Source organism: Calypte anna, chromosome 10 (assembly GCF_003957555.1).
Source record: "Calypte anna isolate BGI_N300 chromosome 10, bCalAnn1_v1.p, whole genome shotgun sequence".
Taxonomy (NCBI): Eukaryota; Metazoa; Chordata; class Aves; order Apodiformes; family Trochilidae; genus Calypte; species Calypte anna.
In genome coordinates this window covers 1313682-1333287 of record NC_044256.1, presented here as the reverse complement: position 1 = coordinate 1333287, position 19606 = coordinate 1313682, and the positions used below count along the sequence as shown (strand labels likewise).

At 37.5% G+C, this 19606-nt stretch overlaps 1 protein-coding gene across 7 annotated transcripts in view; it reads left to right on the top strand.

Annotated features, from left to right (window-relative positions):
• Window positions 1-19606, top strand: part of HERC1 (HECT and RLD domain containing E3 ubiquitin protein ligase family member 1) — a 99955-nt gene that overhangs the window by 24056 nt on the left and 56293 nt on the right. For 6 of the 7 annotated variants that reach the window (XM_030456956.1, XM_030456959.1, XM_030456957.1 and 3 more), the window contains exons 6-23: window positions 43-139; window positions 2104-2247; window positions 3487-3614; window positions 4225-4369; window positions 4468-4639; window positions 5716-5850; window positions 7061-7226; window positions 7790-7915; window positions 9047-9268; window positions 10353-10505; window positions 10669-10801; window positions 11280-11471; window positions 12581-12802; window positions 13658-13831; window positions 14359-14473; window positions 14571-14691; window positions 15870-16041; window positions 18022-18328. In XM_030456956.1, coding sequence (XP_030312816.1) covers window positions 43-139; window positions 2104-2247; window positions 3487-3614; window positions 4225-4369; window positions 4468-4639; window positions 5716-5850; window positions 7061-7226; window positions 7790-7915; window positions 9047-9268; window positions 10353-10505; window positions 10669-10801; window positions 11280-11471; window positions 12581-12802; window positions 13658-13831; window positions 14359-14473; window positions 14571-14691; window positions 15870-16041; window positions 18022-18328 — 2924 coding nt within the window. The remainder of the gene's footprint in view (window positions 1-42; window positions 140-2103; window positions 2248-3486; window positions 3615-4224; window positions 4370-4467; window positions 4640-5715; window positions 5851-7060; window positions 7227-7789; window positions 7916-9046; window positions 9269-10352; window positions 10506-10668; window positions 10802-11279; window positions 11472-12580; window positions 12803-13657; window positions 13832-14358; window positions 14474-14570; window positions 14692-15869; window positions 16042-18021; window positions 18329-19606) is intronic. The other variant, XM_030456960.1, reaches the window with a different exon arrangement.

Here is a 19606-nt window from a genome sequence, read left to right as displayed (position 1 = left end):
ATTTGCATATAAACTTGATTTTTATTTTTGCCTGGACTGTAGGTTGTTGTATGTGTGTCAGCTGGATACAGACACAGTGCTGCTGTTACAGAAGATGGAGAGTTATATACTTGGGGAGAAGGAGACTTTGGAAGATTAGGTAATTTTAAAATCTCACAAGATGTTTTTGAAATAATTCCAGTGTCTGGTAATTGTACTGTACATCTATTTGCCTTGTTCACTTATTGTCCCCCTTTAAGTACATATGCAAGTTAACACAAGTGTGTGTAAATAAATGACTGTATTAAAATTAATGCAGAGATTCTTAAAGGATTTCACTGCACTTAGTTTTACAAAGATTCTATTTTTGAGAAAAAATTATTTTAAAGAAAAGCTGTCTTCATTCATAAAACTACATGTGGTTGCCACTGCCACTTAAATATTAACACTGGATGTTATTTATAAACTGGATTTCTATATAAGCATCATCTTGGGATGGTAGGTTCTTTGAACAGTGATGAATAACTGGCTAAAAATACCCAGGGTCTGATTCTTACATGATACTAATAAAGATACTTGACAATAAGTCTTCCAGAATGGTTTGATGTAATTTTGCCTTAATATGTCTAAAAGTTAAATTGAACTGAAATTTCAAAACTAAAAAAAATAGATATTAAAGACATGACTGATTTTACACAATCCTCTCCTCCAAGAACCTGTGACATTCTGTTTGTGGAAATGCAGAGCCCATTTCTTCAAAACAACCTATTACTTATTTTTAACTCAAATCATCTAAAATGAAGGATAAAGCAGCAGCAGAGTTGCTTACACGTGGGCTGCTCTGGGCCTCTCTGAGCAAGGGGCTCAGAGAGCCTGTGGTGTCTGTGCTCTGCAGAGTGCCAGGCCCTCCAAGGCCCTGAACTGACAGGACATTTGTGATTTCTGACACAGCCATTTCTACACTGCCTGTTTTAAGTACCCACTCAGCTCTTTATAATTAACTCTGGTATTTCTGCATCACACTGAAGCCATCCCTGCAGCCCCCAGCTTGCCCTGCATTTCAGGCTCTTCAACATCAACCCTGGTTTTGGAGCATTTCTGTTTGCTAAAAGTTCACTTGTCTGTTTTAGCATCTTTGCTGGTATGCCCAGTGTCAAACCACCTGTTTCAAGCAGGGTCAGTTCAGCCAACAGATTCTGCACAGAAAATGGCTTCCAGTTGGGCTTCAGTTCTTTTCTACTGTCTTTGGTCATGATCACCAACCAGGGGGGTAAAGACAAGTATCTGACAGGGCAGAAGATGAGGAGAGTGTTTTACAGTGTAAAGAGCCACAGGTTTTCAAGGTGATCAGTACAAGTGCTGAGCCTGTCTCTTCTGTTAAGAAACAACACTGCATTAGAGGTTTAACCTGCAATTTTGGAGGAATTGTGGAAAACTCGTTGAGATTTAGGTGAATACAGGGGGGCTTGGGGCATGCAGTGGTGTGTTCAAATGCACAGCTAAAAAGTAGCATTTAATTAGGTCAGAGTAACTTGTTCACATTTGATCACTTGTGGTTACCTTGTAGTATTCTTTTTTTGCCTCTGTTCCCCATTTTAAACCCCTGTCTGCAGAATTTGTGTAGTTCATGGTAAATCATGCTTATTATGAAGCAGGTGATACTGTAATGTATTTGGCTTCTGCAGAAAGGACCAGTTAGAACTGTGACTTTTTAAAACTTACAAGTTTGCTGCTTTTAGTTGCCTGTGCAGTGTGCACACTTGTAGTGACAGCAGTAAGTGTGATGTTATTTTCCCTTCCTCATGCTGTTCAGGCTACCTGCTGCCCAGTATTAGGCAGTACTCTAGCTAACCAACTACTATTAAAGGCAGCTGCACAAGTGATTATTTTTTATTTCTTTTAAACTAGGTAGAAAATAGTCCTGTAACTTAGTGGCAGTAAGGTAGGAAAAAGTGTTCTTGATTATGTCTTAAAAAATGAAATGTCTGTTAACTTTTCTACAGATCTCCTCCCAACCCTACTACAGGTGTTTCCAAAAAGTTGGCAGAAAGTATAATTTGTGATAATTCTGGGGTTTGCCAAATCTTCACAAAAAGAAAATACATTTATTCTTTTTTTCCTCAGGTCATGGTGACAGCAACAGCCGCAACATTCCAACCTTAGTGAAGGATATTAGCAATGTAGGAGAGGTTTCCTGTGGCAGTTCACACACAATAGCCCTGTCAAAAGATGGGAGAACAGTATGGTCATTTGGAGGAGGAGATAATGGTAGGTAAAACTAACATTTTGGGAATAATTTTCCTCTTATTCCATCTAATTCATAGCCACAGTACTCCTCATCCTTTGGTAGCTGTTCAGGAAAAGGGTTTTTGTAAAATCAGAACACAACATTTGAATCTTTGCTGCTAACCTTGAAATAAACTCACTTATTTGATATGACAATAACTCTCTTTGTCTACTAGAAACTTGCATTTAAACTGCATCTTGGAGAAACATCTCCCATCTCCAAAGTGAAGGGCCTCTGAGCTTCATTGCCATCAGATGCTTTGTCAAACACAGAATCATTCCTTTTCTGTTGACTCTATTTAGTTACATATAGTTATGCTACTAGATAAAAATTAAAACTCATATTAAAATTGCAGTATTATTGCTTTCCAACCTAGTGTGGGAAGTGAGGAAAATGTAAATGACATAAATCTCATAATCAAATTGGTGGTTAATAAAACTGGGTAGAAGTTAGAATTTAATTCAGAAGCAAGCTCTGGCATGCATGTGTAGAGCTCTTTCCACTCCTCTGTCTCCCTCTTTCTGTAATTTCAGTTGAAAAAGCATTTTCTAGCAGAACAGGAATCTTAACCTTCACAATGTATTGGGAGTTTACTCTCCTGTTTCAGTAAACTATAAACAATTTGGCTTTTGGATGTTAGTGATGGGGTACTAAAATGTTGTAGTAAAGCTAAAACAAGAAGAATCTAAGCATAATCTCTGTAGAAATTATAAGTATTAGTAATACAATTTTCTCCTCCCTTTTGAGGAATGTTTTTCTGTCAACACACTGAGATGGTCAAGTGACAGTCCTTGTTTTTGAGGTAAATGAAAAGGGTGAAGTTGTGGAGACATGTAACTGTTTTCAAGAGAAACTTAAAGGAATAATATGGAAATAAAAATATTGAAGTTTACCCCAATGCACACAGTGCATGTTAAGAAAAAATGTAGAAAAGTTGTGGTTTTTTTCAAGAAGAGAAAAGTTTTTAATTCTCATTTTTTTGCCAAATATTAAAAGATTTGGAATATTTTAGTAATTGAACAGCAGGCAATGACTAGTGTAGGTATTTGGAATGAATACTTGCATTTTTAAACACACTCTAATAGTTCTGTGTTTTCTGACGTTGGTAATTGCTGCAATTGAAACGTTTTTGGAAATCCAAAGAGTTCTCTTTGGATACTTCCAATTGTTGTAGTTTATATGTTGGAAATACCTTTCACTGATGTTTCTTCCTTTTGTAGGCAAACTTGGTCATGGGGATACAAACAGAGTTTATAAACCTAAAGTGATAGAAGCCTTACAAGGAATGTTCATTCGGAAAGTCTGTGCTGGGAGCCAGTCTTCACTTGCCTTGACATCAACAGGGCAGGTAGGCAAAACCAAATTTTCACTCAAATGATGAAAGCTGATGAAGATGATGTGTGTGGGTTCATTGTTTCAGCAGTTATTATTTTGACTGTTGATAACAAAATTCAACTGTTACTTAAATGTCAGTAAAATTCTTGATTAGAGTGTGACCAAAGTGCTGAGATTCTAGTGTGCTAGAGTAATAAAAATGTGCTGAAGAGTTATGTAAAAGTCCACTTTTTAAGAGCCTTGTCTAGCTGCAGAAAATGAATTATTTTTAGGTTAATAAATATAATCAGTGCAAAGTGTATTCAGGAAACAAAGTGGGCTCTGGAAGCAAAAAGCAGTGACATGCTTGTAATTTTTAATGCATTAACCAACTCAAGTGATTAAGTGATTTCCTAGCTTTTAAGCAATGTTTTAGACCAGGGGTACTAACTGAAAATTGTGGTTTCTAATCTGACAGGTAGATTATATGAAATCCCTGTTAGAGTCATGAGGGTACTGTGCATGTTTTGTTGAAAGCATAATTGCAATTAATATGCACGTGGTTATCTGGTGTTTTGTGCATCCATGATCACCAACAACACAAATCTGATGTGCTGGTGTTTTGGGGTTGGTTTTTGCTCTAGGTTTATGCGTGGGGCTGTGGTGCCTGCCTTGGCTGTGGATCTTCAGAGGCAACTGCTCTCAGACCCAAGCTTATTGAAGAACTGGCAGCTACAAGGATAGTGGATATTTCAATTGGTGACAGTCACTGTTTGGCACTTTCTCATGGTAAAAAAAAAAAAAAAAGGTGTAAAAATACATAATGTTCTGTTGTTTAAAAGCAGTTTTATCTCAGGTTTTGTTTTCTACTTTATTTATGTTTCTAGATAATGAAGTTTATGCTTGGGGTAACAATTCAATGGGACAGTGTGGTCAGGGAAACTCTACTGGTCCCATTACCAAACCCAAGAAAGTGAGTGGTTTAGATGGAGTTGCAATTCAACAGATTTCAGCAGGAACATCCCATAGCCTTGCCTGGACAGCTCTTCCAAGGGACAGGTAACAGTTACACTGGGGGACAGGTATAAATTCTTACCCAAGTCCACTTTGGGATCCATGTAATTCTTTCCTGAGGTGAACCACATTGTGTGTTTCAAGTGTTCTGCTTGTGGTGTTTTGTCCATGGAGAGTCTTTTCTTCTCTGTTCGTCCCTTTCCTCCTCATCTTTTCTTTCTTCTTTCTAAACTGTTACAGATTGCAAGTGAAAATAGAGCAGCACCAAGGATTTGGGTATTAGTTCTTTTTATATGAAGAATTTTTTTAGCTGTTAAAGAAAAATTAACTCTGTTTACTAAAAATTGGCAAGTTAGGCAGTAGGAGAAGATTATCAAAATGTAATATTATTTAATACTGAGTATGAAAAATGCTCTGTATGTTTTATTTTGTGCATTGTCTATGGCTTTAGGCAGTTTCCCTTGGTGCAGCAAGGAGTAAATGAAGCACAAGACTCGGGGAAATGAAGAAATTCAGGCAAATTACTGACATGGGTTTAGACATTGTAACAAATTTCTGACTGGTTACATGTTAAATTAAACTGAAAACAGGTACCTAAATAAATACTTTGATACACAATAACTGAAGTAATACTTTTTTACACCAAAGACATGAACAAGTAATTGAAGCAAACTCTTAAACTTCAGGCTTATATATTTATATTACACAAAGAAATAGAAAAACTTAGATTTGGAAGTGAATTCATGAAGTATTTCAAATTCCCTCTTTTAAAGGGAACTGATAATTAAAAAAATAGTGAGACTCAAGTAGTACTACTCTGAATTCTCCCTACTTTGTATGAAAGTCTCTTTATAATCCAGCATTTGTACTAAAACCAGAGTACTGGTCAGCTTTGATTGTTCATAAATGAAGAGTGTTTGATTTGTAAAGACCTTGGCAGAAAAGAGAGCAGAAATAACTTCAAGGGTCAGGAAGTTGGTCTGCCTCAATCATATTACTTTACTGTAAGAAAAAAATTGATTTTGTCAAGCATGTACTCAGCCTACTTCCACTGTGAGTTTATTAAGGCAGTTGTAATATTTTCAGTAGTTAACTCATTTCATTTTGATGTCTGATTCCAGGCAAGTTGTGGCATGGCACAGACCCTATTGTGTAGACCTTGAAGAAAGTACCTTTTCACATCTCCGTTCTTTTCTTGAGCACTACTGTGACAAAATTAACAGTGAAATTCCCCCTCTTCCTTTCCCTACATCAAGGTATGCACAACATATGCATATTATAGATGGTTATAGTTTTTTTTTCTTTACAGCAGCCATGTGTGGCTTAGTCCTGGATAGTCTAATCTTTAACAAGCCTAAGTCTAGTTTCTTTGCTCTTCCAGGTGCTGTTTGTTTGTATAACACTGGAGTTTTTCAGTGCCTCAAATGTAACAGAAGCTTTTGTCTGGGATTTATTTTAATTATGTATAGAATTAAACATTTTCTTTCAGACTTATCCTTTAAAACACATTTTTTCTATGTAGTTGTAATGCATTTACTGTTTCTGTACTTCAGTCCTGCTTTGCAAGTTCCTTCTGTAACCAGTTTGAGTGGATGCTTACTGACTCTAATCTACTGATAAACTTAGAGAAAAAACTCTCCTCAAGTGATCATCCATCCATCCATCCATCCATGCAGTTCTAGACTAACATATGGATGGTGCTTGGACCAGGAGATGGATAGGGGGTGCCATTGTCTTCTGAGTTGGAGTCAAGGCTCTGATAAATCCCCATGGCTAGTTTAAGGATTAGGTTATTTTTCCACAAGTGTTTTTAGCTTATGAGACTCTTTCATTCTTGATCACCTCTGAAAGAATAGGAATAGTTCAGAATAAATGAAAGGCTTTTTTAAAGGTCACGTATGACACTGCTGTTCAGGTTTTGTCAAGTAGCAAAACTGTTCATCTAAATGAACAAAAGAGAGAAAGCTCCGTTTTTTCAGGAATAGATTTTTCTGATTACCAAAGATTATTACCAAACATCCTAGTGAATCTTTTGTCCATGCTACAAAATTTTCTTTTTTAAGAAGACTAGAAACTAATATTCTGGCTTTTCATTTTTAATATGATAATTGTACTCTTAAATCTTCTGGAGAAGGCTACATTATTACTGCTTAAATGTTCTTTTTTTTCTTTTGTGTGAAGAATGTATTTATCTATTCATGTGTGTAGGGATGATTTTGCCTTCTAATTTATGGGACTGTTTTCTAAACTGAATACCTCTTGGAACCATTGGCCACAAAGACTTTTCTTTATTCTGTCAGCAGATTGGCAGTAGGTTTTGAGAGGTTTTTTTTAAAGCCCCAGTTGTAATTTCCTTATTTCTGATATGCGAAATCAAATGAGAGCTCAGCTGTTAGTTAACAAATAAGTAAAGGGGGACAAAAATAATAATTGGAGGGATTAACAGGGATCTACTGCTTTTCCCAGGGAACATCACAATTTTCTTAAGTTGTGTTTGAAGCTGCTTTCCAATCATCTTGCCCTGGCACTGGCTGGAGGTGTAGCTACCAGCATTCTTGGCCGGCAAGCTGGTCCTCTTAGGAATCTGTTGTTCAGATTGATGGATTCTTCTGTCCCTGATGAAATTCAGGAGGTGAGTAATGCTTTTTTGTTCAAAGGCACAAAGTCTGCTACACTCCTTTTTCTTTGACTGGGTAGCTAGAGTTTTCTCTGACATTCTGAACTTGGCAGTTAGATTAGCAGAGTTTTGACTTAATGGTGTTACTTGTTAAAATGAAAAAAATTAATCACGATCACTTTTTAATGATCTGAAAGCAGAGGAGAATGTTTGCATGAGAATATAAAAAAAGCTTCTTTTCTTTTGTAACGTTTTAATTATTATTGCTTGTCATAATGAACCTAAAGTGTTTATATTGTGGACTGAGTAATAACTTAGTTGAGTAACTTCTCCTAAGGTGGCACTTTTACATGAAAGAGCAACTTAGAAGGGATTTTTTATTGTTTTGACCATGTTGGTCTCATTTCACCCCTTCAGTGTGCTGCATATCTTACAGAACAAAAGATTAATGTGCTATTGTGTGGTAGAACTTTGGTGTTTTGAATATATTGTATGTGATATACTGTATTCTTTAAAGATAGACTTGAGTTGCTGCTTCCCCTCCCTCAAAAAATTATTTTCTTCCACTCTAATTTTAGGTTGTAATTGAGACTCTGTCAGTAGGAGCCACTATGCTACTGCCTCCATTGAGAGAGAGAATGGAATTGCTACATTCTCTTCTACCCCAAGGTCCTGATAGATGGGAAAGCTTATCCAAAGGACAGGTAAGGTCAAGTAAAAATGTGCCATGCTGTGAAAGCAGCTCTGTTTTGTTTTATTTTTTTTTTTCCTAGAACATTTTGAACTGTGAGATGAGTTGCATTTTCAGAGTGCAAGCACTTTATTGGTAGGATGCAGCACAAAGCCCAGTTTAAAAGAATCTTTTGCCTGGTGAGGTAAAGTGAGGTAAAGACCACCACATATGTTCTCACATAGAGTACTAAAAGGGTAGAATAGCTTGAGTTTAAATCTTAGATATTTCTGAGCACTAGCTTGATTTAGCAAGTCTTGGCAACAGAAAATTTAACTGTTTTCTTGGAAGAATACTTTCCCTACATGGATTTTGCCCTACTTTTTTCCTTTATTGAATAAAAAGAATAGGAATTGCTGAAGACTGCTAGATTTGCCCAGTATCCTACAAATGCAAGGGAAGACATTGAAAGAAAACCTGTTCCTGTCCCTGAGGGTAGTAGTAACTGAAGCTTCAGCAGTATTCTCAAGTTAAAAATTCAGAGAAACTGTTGTTCAGTTTTGTACAACAGGATCCTGGTCAAATGCTTTGGTTTCTTTGTTTTATAAACTGTGGCACAGACTGGTTTACACTGCTACTGAAGCTGTGGAGAATCTTCTGATTCTAATTTTCTAAAGATTTCTGAAGATTAGCACTGGTACAAACTTAAAACCTAACAATTACTAGGGTAAGCCTGGTTAAGGTTTGTCAGAAATCATAACCAGAAGCAGTGGGGACCATGACTGAGGTTGGAGGTCATGAGGTTATTGATCTGCATCTGCCACCTTCCTTCATGTGCTTGCCAGCCTTCCCTTTACCCCTCTCAGTAATCAGATAACTAGAACAAGCTGAAGAAAGCATTTGTTTCAATGTCTAAATAATCTGTCTTAATCTCAGATTTTTACTAGATATGGTCATATAATTCAGTGTATTTTTCTGCTCCCTAATACTACAGATCTGCAGAAAAAACTGTTATGGATTTTTCTGGTGAAGTCCTTAAACTTACTTTCACCCCTTAATAGATTATTTTTATTGCATAACTATGCCTGATGCTTTTTCCTTCTTGTCTCATTATGTTATCATCATTAACAGATAGCATTTTTTGTGTCTAAACCTTTTTCTTTAGAGAATGCAACTGGATATTATTCTGACAAGCTTGCAGGATCACACCCACGTAGCTTCCCTGCTTGGCTATAGCTCACCATCTGATGCCACAGAAACTTCCTCCTTATGTATCAGCTATGGAAATCTCTCTGATCAAACTTATGCTGTCCAGAGCAGTCATCCAGACACTCACCTAGCTGAAATCTTAATGAAGACTCTTCTAAGAAACTTGGGATTTTATACAGTATGTATAGGTCTTGCATTTATTTATTTAATGTTTTCCCCCCTCTTTCAGAAAATGCTGCTGGTTTTGTTTATCTGAAGCAGCACTGTTGGATGTGTCAGTGTGGACTAAGATTTCTAACTTTATGGTTCCAGTGTCACTGTAGAGGTATTTACTGATTAATGTGGCTTATGTGAATATAGGTGGTTTCATATCAGACTGAAGTGTTTTACTGCTGTTAGTTTGGCTTCAGAATTTTTTTGAAGATTGGGTGTAACACCTCAAAAAGAACATCCCTGTATGGAACCCTTTCTGTCTGCATAATCTCAGCCACCAGGGAGAGATGAGCAGACACCAGGAATGTCAGTCTGTTTAATTCATTTCACCAGAATACTTACCTCCTAGTAGTTCAGCAAGTGCATGGCAACCATCTTTGCCAGCATGTCAAACAGGTTGGTGTTCTTAGCTGTACAATGGTAGAGGAAGTTTAGGGAATGTAAGATGGGAAGTTTAGGGGAATGTAAGAGCAAGTGACTGACTCCCCTTTTCACACAACTAACCAGTTAAATAGAAGAGCAAAGAAATCACACATTTTCACTTCTCTGTCATCACCTGGGGGTGAGGGTTGGTGGGGTTTTTTGTTCTTTCCTCTCAGCCTCCACCTGTCTACCTTCTGCTCCTTTTATTGTCATCCCAGATAATGCAAGGAAGGATTGTAATACTTCTTATGTATCAGCCCACAATACATTCTAATGGGTTATTTCTTATTTTAGCATCTTGTGATATGGGAGTCTGAGTGGGAAGTGAGTTCTTTCATCCAGTTATTATTGGTGAATTGAACAAAAAAATATTTCTGCATCTGAAAATACCCTTTTTAGAATAGAAATGTTTGCTTGTCAGCTATCAGTATCACTGCTGTGATTGTGTTCTCAATCATTGTAGCTTCAAGTCTGGTTATCCCATGATCCACTTGGCATCATTTTATTTCTTTGATAATCACAGACACACATGGTGAAGGTAAAAAAATGTTTCTTTTTAAGGTGGTAGTATTACAGCATTTGGAGACAGAGTCAGTTGGTTTTTCCCCTCCTTTTTGTCTTAATAGGACCAAGCCTTTGGAGAACTGGAAAAGAACAGTGATAAATTTTTACTGGGTACATCATCATCAGAAAACAGCCAACCTGCTCATCTTCATGAGCTTTTGTGTTCACTGCAGAAGCAGTTGCTGGCTTATTGCCACATCAACAGTGTTACTGAGGTATGTGCCCTTATTTTTATCATTTCAAAGGGGAGAGTTAATTCAATATGCATGAGCACTACATGTGGTAAGAAAATCTTCTGAGTATGTGAAAGCTAAACTGATTTAAATAATGAACCCCTTAAATGCATTGAGAGGCTTATTCTTGTTTGTTTCCTTCTAGAATTCCAGCAGTGTGGCACTGCTTCACAAACACCTGCAGCTTTTGTTGCCTCATGCTACAGATATCTATTCCCGTTCTGCAACTCTGCTGAAGGAAAGCTCTTGGAATGGCAGTGTTGGGGAAAAACTGAGAGGTAAATGCTAATAAAAAATCAGTAATAGTGGCACTATAAGCTTTGGGTGCTATTTTTTTTTTTTTAATTAGATTTGAATGTTAAAATGCCTTGTTTTCCCTGTATCTGCATAGAGCAGACACTGCAGGCCTCCCCCCACAGGAGAAGGTGAAGTGTCTACCCAAGGGTAGCATTCTGTTTCATGCTTTTGATACATTTTCAATAGAGGAATAATACAGAAGAGAAAGGATATTGTCCCTGCATTATTGCTTCAGTTTCATCAGTTTTGTATTTCTCTTTGTAAAAGTACATTTTATTGAGATTACAGAAAAGCACAGGAGTGAAGGATGGAATGGATTAACAGTTATTTAACTAATTGCAATCCAGCATGTACAGATGAGACACTTTGAGACAGCTGAGATACTTTTATGCAGTTCTGACTTCGGTTTGGCATGCAATTGTATTCTGAGTTACAGTTTGTTTCTTTGTCTCTCTGCAGATGTAATTTATGTGTCTGCTGCTGGTAGTATGCTCTCCCAGATTGTCAACTCCTTATTGTTGCTGCCAGTGTCAGTAGCTCGGCCCTTGCTGAGTTACCTGCTCGATCTGCTGCCCCCTTTAGACCGTCTAAATAGACTGCTGCCTGCTGCAGCCCTTCTAGAAGATCAGGAGTTGCAGTGGCCACTCCATGGTAAGTGCTACAATTAATACAGTCAGAAAAATAAAGAGTGGCATGTTGCCTTTTCATACTGGAAGTTTAACTTTCCCTTTAGAGATGACAAGTTTTTTAAAGCTAAGTGTCTTGCTCCACCTCCTTTTCAAATTCTTAAATGGATTCGTGCCCCTGTTGTGGAATACTTTGGCCTGCAGGCAAACTTCTTTGTTCTGTCAACTCAGAATATTTGTTATATATGAAAATACCATTCTTGTAAAAGAAATGGTGATTTTAGAAGCAGATTATCTCAAGTTAGAAGGAGCCCATAAGGAACATCAAGTCCAATTACAAGCTCCTTGTGGGACTTCCTAAAACTGGGCCATATCACTGCCTTGAAATCCAACAGACCACTTTCCAGGGAAGCCTCTTCCAGTGACTGACCACCCTCTCAGTGAAGAACCTTTTCCTGATGTCCAATCTGGACTTGACCTGATGGTAGCCAATAGATAGTTTTGTTGTGATCTGTTTACTTTCATGTGCAAACTTATGCTTCCAGTTTTGTGGTCTAGCAGAACTTTATGGTAGAATCATGACTTACCTGCTCAATTTCTGAACATATGCCACCAGGTATTTCTAGTGCCAGTGAAATAGAAATTCAACAACAGAGGTAAAGGTGGGAAAGGAAGTGCTATACTTCTTTGCCATCCACTGATTTTTTTCATTAATACTTTGGCAAAGTTTTTTGCTTTAATTAGGTAGTTTCCAGTTACCATTTATCAGAATGCAAAGAAAAATGTATTGGACAAAACAGGTGCTTGGGCACAGTTTGAAAGAGTTCGTTGAGGGCAGACTTCATTGAGCATGAATGGTTGTACCATGAATGTTGATGTGGTCTCTGCTGATGTTTATAACATTTATTATACATTTATTATTAATATTATTACAATTAATATACAATTAAACAGATTATAATGTTAATCTGTTTGTCCTAACTGCTCTTTCTTCAGTTTACAGGTTGTTGGCTGAGGGACAAATCTGCTGTTAACCGGGAAATAGGAACAATATCTGGCATTAATTTCACTAATTTCAGAACTGTTTTAACAGCAGCAGTGACTAATATGACAAATCATTGCTCATACTTTTAGGTGGCCCTGAATTAATTGATCCTGCTGGAGTGCCCTTGCCCCAGCCTGCCCAGTCCTGGGTGTGGCTGGTTGATCTGGAGAGAACTGTGGCTTTGCTTATTGGGCGCTGCCTGGGTGGGATGCTCCAAGGACCTCCAGTGTCCCCTGAGGAGCAAGATACAGCCTATTGGCTGAAAACTCCACTTTTCAGTGATGGAGTGGAAATGGATATTCCTCATTTAGGTAAGCTGTTCAGTGCAAGTGGCTGATTGTCATTGTAAATATTTGGTTTCAGTTTTGAAATTTCTGATGGTGTTTGAACAAGTGTATGTACTTAGGGTTTGTCTTTCAGCCTTGTCTAATTATGTAATTATATGAAAAGTTAGAAAATGGATATTTCAGTATATGCTGTAGATTATAAAGGATCTTGTAAAGGCATGCAGCAGAAAAACCTGCAGTTTCTCAGTGCAAGAAGTAACAGACTTCACTGAGTTAATTTTTAACTTTTTACTCTTAGATTCTCAGCATTTAATAAACACATCAGGGGCTCCGTTGTCATGGTTATTGTTGAAATACTTAATGGTATTAATTAGAAATAATCCTGTTAACAGCAGACCTCAATCTTTTTGATCTACCAAAAGATGCCAACAGGAAGCAGGATTTGTGTTTCAAGTCATCTCTTCCTGTCTGAACAGTGCACTTGATTCAGCTTCTCTGTGGCCTGTTTCTCTTTGTTCACATTTTCTTCCTCTGATTCCAAGTAGACAGCTTCAAGGCTTATTTACAGGAGACAGGTTTTTGAAGTGGGCCCATGTCTGAAAAGATAGCAATTGCAGCTGTATGGCTGTATAGCTCAGGTAGAATTAATGATACAAAATTGTGCTGGTGAAGTAGAGCTGGATAATGCTTCTAAATCTTCATACATTTTAGGTAAATTGTAACTCTGAATCACTTTATTCCTTTTTTAATGAGGGTTTGTAGTAGGACAACGAGATGTCTTGGTTTTATTTTTTTTTTTAAAGAAAAAGGAAAGTGAAAACTGTTTGACACACTCAGAATTTGCAGATTTCAACTTCTTAAGTTTTTCCCTCCTGTTAGACAAATGCATGAGCTCCTTATTAGAAGTGGCCTTATCTGGAAATGAGGAACAGAAGCCATTTGATTATAAGCTGAGACCTGAAATTTCTGTCTATGTTGATTTGGCCTTGGGCTGTACAAAAGAGCCAGCAAAGAGCCTCTGGATCAGTATGCAAGACTATGCTGTTAGTAAAGGTAAGATGTTGAAAGTACATTGTCTATGTTTACACCATATCTGGGGCACAACTACAGCAATTTTTCTATCACCCAATGACCTCTCCCCAGCTGAGAAGGACAATCAGTAGAAGGAGAGGAGACCTATGGTTTGAGATAAGAAGTAATGAAATAGCCAAACAAATATTAATACTAATGCAAATATAAAGTATAGAAGGTTACTCACACCTCAGTGAATGTACAGCAGGAGTGGGATGACAAGCAAGCTCCTCCAGGGATGGTGACACTTGAGAGGAGGAGGAGATTTCCTCCTTTTTTGGTAAACTCCCCTTTTTACTGAGTGTGGGGTTGATGTGGGATGTACCTGTCAGCCATCTCAAGTCTGCTGCCCTGGGGATTGCTTCTCCCTGCTTGAGCTCCCAGTCGACTGGAAACTGCTGATGGCCTCTGCATATCAGGGTGGTGTGTGATTCTGTCCCAGCAACAGCAGGAGATAGGTGGGTGTGTGTAGCCAGTAGCCAGTTCTGATCAACCTTTCCTGTTTTCAGATTGGGATACTGCAACTTTGAGTAATGAATCACTCCTCGATACCGTGTCCAGATTTGTCCTTGCAGCGCTTCTGAAACATACGAGTTTACTTAGTCAAGCTTGCGGAGAGAGCAGGCAAGTAACTTAAAAACTGCTTCTGTAAGTTCACATTCCAGTTTTTAAAAAGACAGTTTCTATGATTTTTTCCCTTTTTGGGCCTCTTTTTCTGTAGGTACCAGCCTGGCAAAGCATTGGCAGAAGTGTACCGTTGCGTATATAAAGTTCGGAGTCGCTTGCTTGCCTGCAAGAACATGGAACTTATTCAGACTAGATCATCCTCAAGAGACAGATGGGTAAGACTGTAAATCTCTTTCCAGTTCTCCAGGCTATAGTATCATGTTAGCTTCATATATGGTGCTGCTATTTTATTTCTACCTTGTTGAAAACTTTTTATGGGTTTTTCAAATTAAAATGTAGAATGTATAATTAGAAGTCCATTAATGTGTAGGACATGCGGGGTTAAATCAAGCAAATGATTGATTGACAGTGTTTGACTCCAGCACAGCCTGAAGCTTGCTTTTACCTGTAAACATAGCACTGGTGTTCTGTACCATTTAAGCCTACAGCTTAGATGTAGATCACTTAACTGTGTTGATATGTCACAGCTTAACCTGGCTGCCATTCCAAAACTGAGCTATGTGGGCCTTGGATCTCTGTTGCTCTTTGTACCTCTCTCTCCTCCTTCCCTGCCTTACTTACCCCTTTTTCCTTCCTCCCTAGCCAAATTCATATCTTAGTCCTGCCATCACCTTAAGGTTGCTTATCCTTGTCAGTCCTACATGGATGATAGACATGATTAAGACTGGGCTGGAAGCTAGCATGGTGGCAACTTCTGAATCATTTTATTAAGTCAGGTCAGAGGTGATGGTGGGAGTACTCATGGAATTACTCAGGGTTGGGAACTGTTATGTGCATTACAAGGTAGTCCTTAAAGTAGGATTTGGGAATCCACTTACTTTCATTGAAATAAGAGGAGGAATCTTCTTAGTTTCATTGAAATAAAAAGGAGGAAAAGAACTGCGAGTTCAGGACTGTTGAGAATAAAAATGGGAACATATTTGCTGTCCCATTAAGTAACAAAATCTTGTCCATCAAAATAAGTTTTAACATATTCATGTCCCCTTTTAATGGGAGAAAATTTTGAAACAACAGCATGGGATTGGTGAAGGCTTTGATGCTAAAGTGTCAAAAGTTTGACAGTAAAGTCTTAAGTGAGCATTACAAGGAGGTGTTTTTCTGCAAATAATCTGAGTAATAGTTACTAAAAGAAAATTAAAATTTCCAACTTACATCTTTAGAGTTTTTAATGTAAACAGCTGTTTTTGTTGTTTATTTCAATTATCAAAAGTACCATTTTTAAAGGAAAATGTGAAGTAATTTATTTAACTAATTAAATACTTTCATATATTTACCTTTCATTTTGATGAGAATTAATTTGACTGCTGGTTTTTTTGTTTTTTTTTTAATCAAGATGTTAGATAACCAAGAGTCTGGTGATGTTGATACTCAAGAACATTCTTTTACTCGTACAATTGATGAAGAAGCAGAAATGGAGGAGCAGGCAGAACGTGACAGAGAAGAAGGACACCCAGAACAAGAAGATGAAGAGGAGGAAAGAGAGCATGAAGTTATGACAGCTGGTAGTAAGTACTAGTTATGTGTGTCAGTAGTGCAGTATGCTTTAGAAGGACAATATATTTCTGTCTCTGATCCAAAATGGAGACATTATTTAAAAGATTATGAACGATTTGTCAGCATGAAGATTGTGAGAAGTTTGTTTTTATAAAATAGTGCAGTGCTTTTATTGTGTCACAGAAGTCTTGATATAAGGGCATGTGAATAGCTGGCAAATGGTCTGTCTTGATGGGTAAATCTCAGGGCATCTGATGTGTACCAACACTACTTACATGCACTGTCTACAAGATTAGTTGGTTTCATATTACTTTCTCTAAGTTTCTTTTCAATAGATCTCTGGGCTTTTTTGTCAGTATTTATATAGAAAGTTTTTGCTGTGTTTGTATGTGTTGTTCTTGTATGTAATAAGCTCTGAAGGGTAATGTTAAACCCTGAAGTTCATAAGCAAAACTGCTGTGGAAATCAGTAGGCTTACAGAGTTGGAATTCACTTTTATCTTTGATGTCTCTTACCTAATTCATTAGAAACTTTGACTAAAACTTCAAAGTTTTCGATAAAGTTGGGTCCATGTAACACTTTGCAATACTTTCTCATGGCTTGTTTGAAAAACTTCAGAAGATAGCTTGAGAAATGTGAACTTCACAGCCTGCTCCTTTGATGACTTGGGCTTGTAATCAGGCTCGATGGGGTAGTTAATGCTGGGTTTTTCCAGTTTTAGTGAAGCAACATACAGTCACACTCAGTTGTTTTTTTTTTACTGTTACCCTAGTGAACTTAAAGATAGAAATCACATTAGCCTTTGAAAATTGCTCTATAATTTATGTGCCTTAAGAAAGAAAACTGATTGACTCGACATATTTTCCAGAGGTATATATATATTTTTTTTCTTTTCCCAATATTGTTCCTCTGGATATTGCTAGAATGTTTCTTTTTCCAGCCTTTCATGTCCTCTCCCATTTTGGTGTCAGGTTTTATATTCCCCATTAGGACTCCCAAATTTCTGTTTGGGATCTTAGAGACTAAAATGTATGTTACAACTTCAGTTTCTGTATGCTGTGTCATTATATCCCTAATGCAATAGCCCTTCCTGAAAAGTGTACTTAAGGAACTGAAATGCAAACCTGAGAGATGATTTGTGGTTCTAGAATGTGTCTGTGGTGTGTTTGTTACCTGGTCAGAAGATGCAGTTTGCTTATGCTTTTGCTGCTTAATCTGCAGTTATCCTGGGTAAATGCTCAGTGTTCTCATATTCTACCTGGACATAGTTTCTTGGTACAATAAAGGAAATTGTATCCAGAAATATCCAGACAAGTTGTGCACAACTAAGTAGGAAGATGATGACTCTTTTGCTGAAAATCCTAAGTGAAACTGATCCTGACATGCAGAGCTCAGTTTGTGTCCTTGATCCCGTGTTGCTTTTAACTATAAACATCAATGAAGGAGGTGTTTGGATTTACCTTTGTCTTTCTAAAGGGGAACAGAAGCTTTAAAATTAAAATTACTAAGTCAAGAGAGCTTTTAAGTCTGGGCAGAGACAATGCAATCTCTCACAAAGCTTCTTTAGTAGCAACTGGTGCCTAAAGCAACTGCAGAATTAAGCAAAGTAAAGGCTAAAGATACGGATGGGATCTTCACTGACCAAAGCCAATAAAAGCCTGAAACTGTTTTAAGTATTGAGTTACAGATATGCAGCTGCCTGGAATACAGATTTATAGAAGCACAACTTTATATGTGTCTTTTAAAAGGCAAATGTGAAGTAATCTCTAAGATACTGAAAGAAAGTTTACTATTCTGTCAAACCACATATTCATTTTACACTTGACATCATGTGAATGCTTCATTTATCCTGCTTGCATGACTTCTTGTATAGCTTCCTATTAACAATGTATTGTTTTATATAATTATTTGGCCCAAGATGTAGATGAATATTTCATTCTGTGTAGCTTTGCCTAGAAGTTAAGACCTTCTTTTTGTGTTGCATGTTACAGAAATATTTCAATGTTTCCTATCAGCCCGTGAAGTAGCTCGCAGTCGGGATCGAGATAGGATGAGCACTGGGACAGGGACTAGACTTGATGATCCACCTCCTCAGGCTCAGCAGGAACGCAGAATCAGCACTGATCTGACAGAAGGGCAAGATGTGTACACTGCAGCATGCAACTCTGTGATCCACAGATGTGCCTTGCTGATCTTAGGAGTCAGCCCTGTTATTGAGGAGCTCCAGAAGCGGAGGGAAGATGGACAATTGCACCAACCTCCCTCTTCTGCTCCAGAGGGCATCGGGCTCATGACGAGGTGGGGTTAGCTATCCCTTCCCTTCTTCTTTATCATTGATTAGACAACCTCAGTCTTCCTCTGAGGGTTCTTAGATTTAGTTCTTTTCTCAAAGAAGATTTTTGCCTAGAGCAATGTTATGCTTTCTTGAGGATGGTGGATTTTTGCAACTTTCTTTGTCCACGTTAACTAAATCTTAATAAGAGTTGATTTCTGGGTTGACTACATTTCCATTTCAAAGTCAGGCTTAGTGATGAATAGGAATGAAGTCCACATCATCATGTGTACAGATAATGTGAGGTAACTGGGAAAAATATTTATTTTTCTTAAAATTCATGTGTTTGGATTTTTGATTACCATATTTGTATTTCCTTCAACATTACCAATGCCCTAGGTAGTGTCCAAAAAAAATAACTGTAGCATATGTTTAGAACCAAAAGTTTTAAAGTCTATTATAAGAAAAGTGTTGTTCATGGTTAATTTTTATAAATATCCCTGACATATTGGCATGCTCACAACAGTGTTGCTAGGTACAGGAGAATATGAAGATTAAGCCAGACAGCTCATTGAAATAGAGAGGTGTGTAGGTTAAATACTGTAGGTATTACATAATGTATTTGAATTTTAATAACCTGAGATATTTTAGGTTACACAGTTTTATTCCAAACTTGACCCATTTAAACTTCAGTTTCAGTTCCAGAGATCTTTGTCTGTATGAAAATATAACAAATGACTTGTGTGGCAGGTGCTACTAGTGACCTCCTGAGCCTACCTAAGCTCCTAATGTACAGAAACTCTGCTCTGATACTTAAAATTAAGATACTGATGATGAGTTAAGTGGAAGATTATATATATTCAGTACCTTTTACTCTTTTTGCTTCTTTTTGGAAATACAGTCTCTAAAGCATGGGTGACCACCTCTGTTGTTGTAGAAGTGGGTTTCATCTGCAGTATATCAACTTTAGGATGCGTTTTATGGGTGGGCTTTTAATAAGCTCAGTGCTTTTTCACACACTTACTTTGCTTTCTTGTCCTCTCAGCTCAGAAGTTTCTGTATACTCTCTCTGTGATACTTATGAAGGCCCTTTGGTTGTTCAGTTACTTGAAGTTGCCTTTGTTTGAGTAATAACAAAGTTTATTAATACCCTTTATAAACACAACTGAAGCTATCAGACCACTTCCTTCCTCTTTGCTGTGGTTTTGTGGTGTTCTGTGATAGTTTGCTACCAAATAAAACTGTGGTACCTGCTAAGTTTGATTCTAGGCTCCTACTTTTGCCTAAAATCAGTCTTTTCTTTC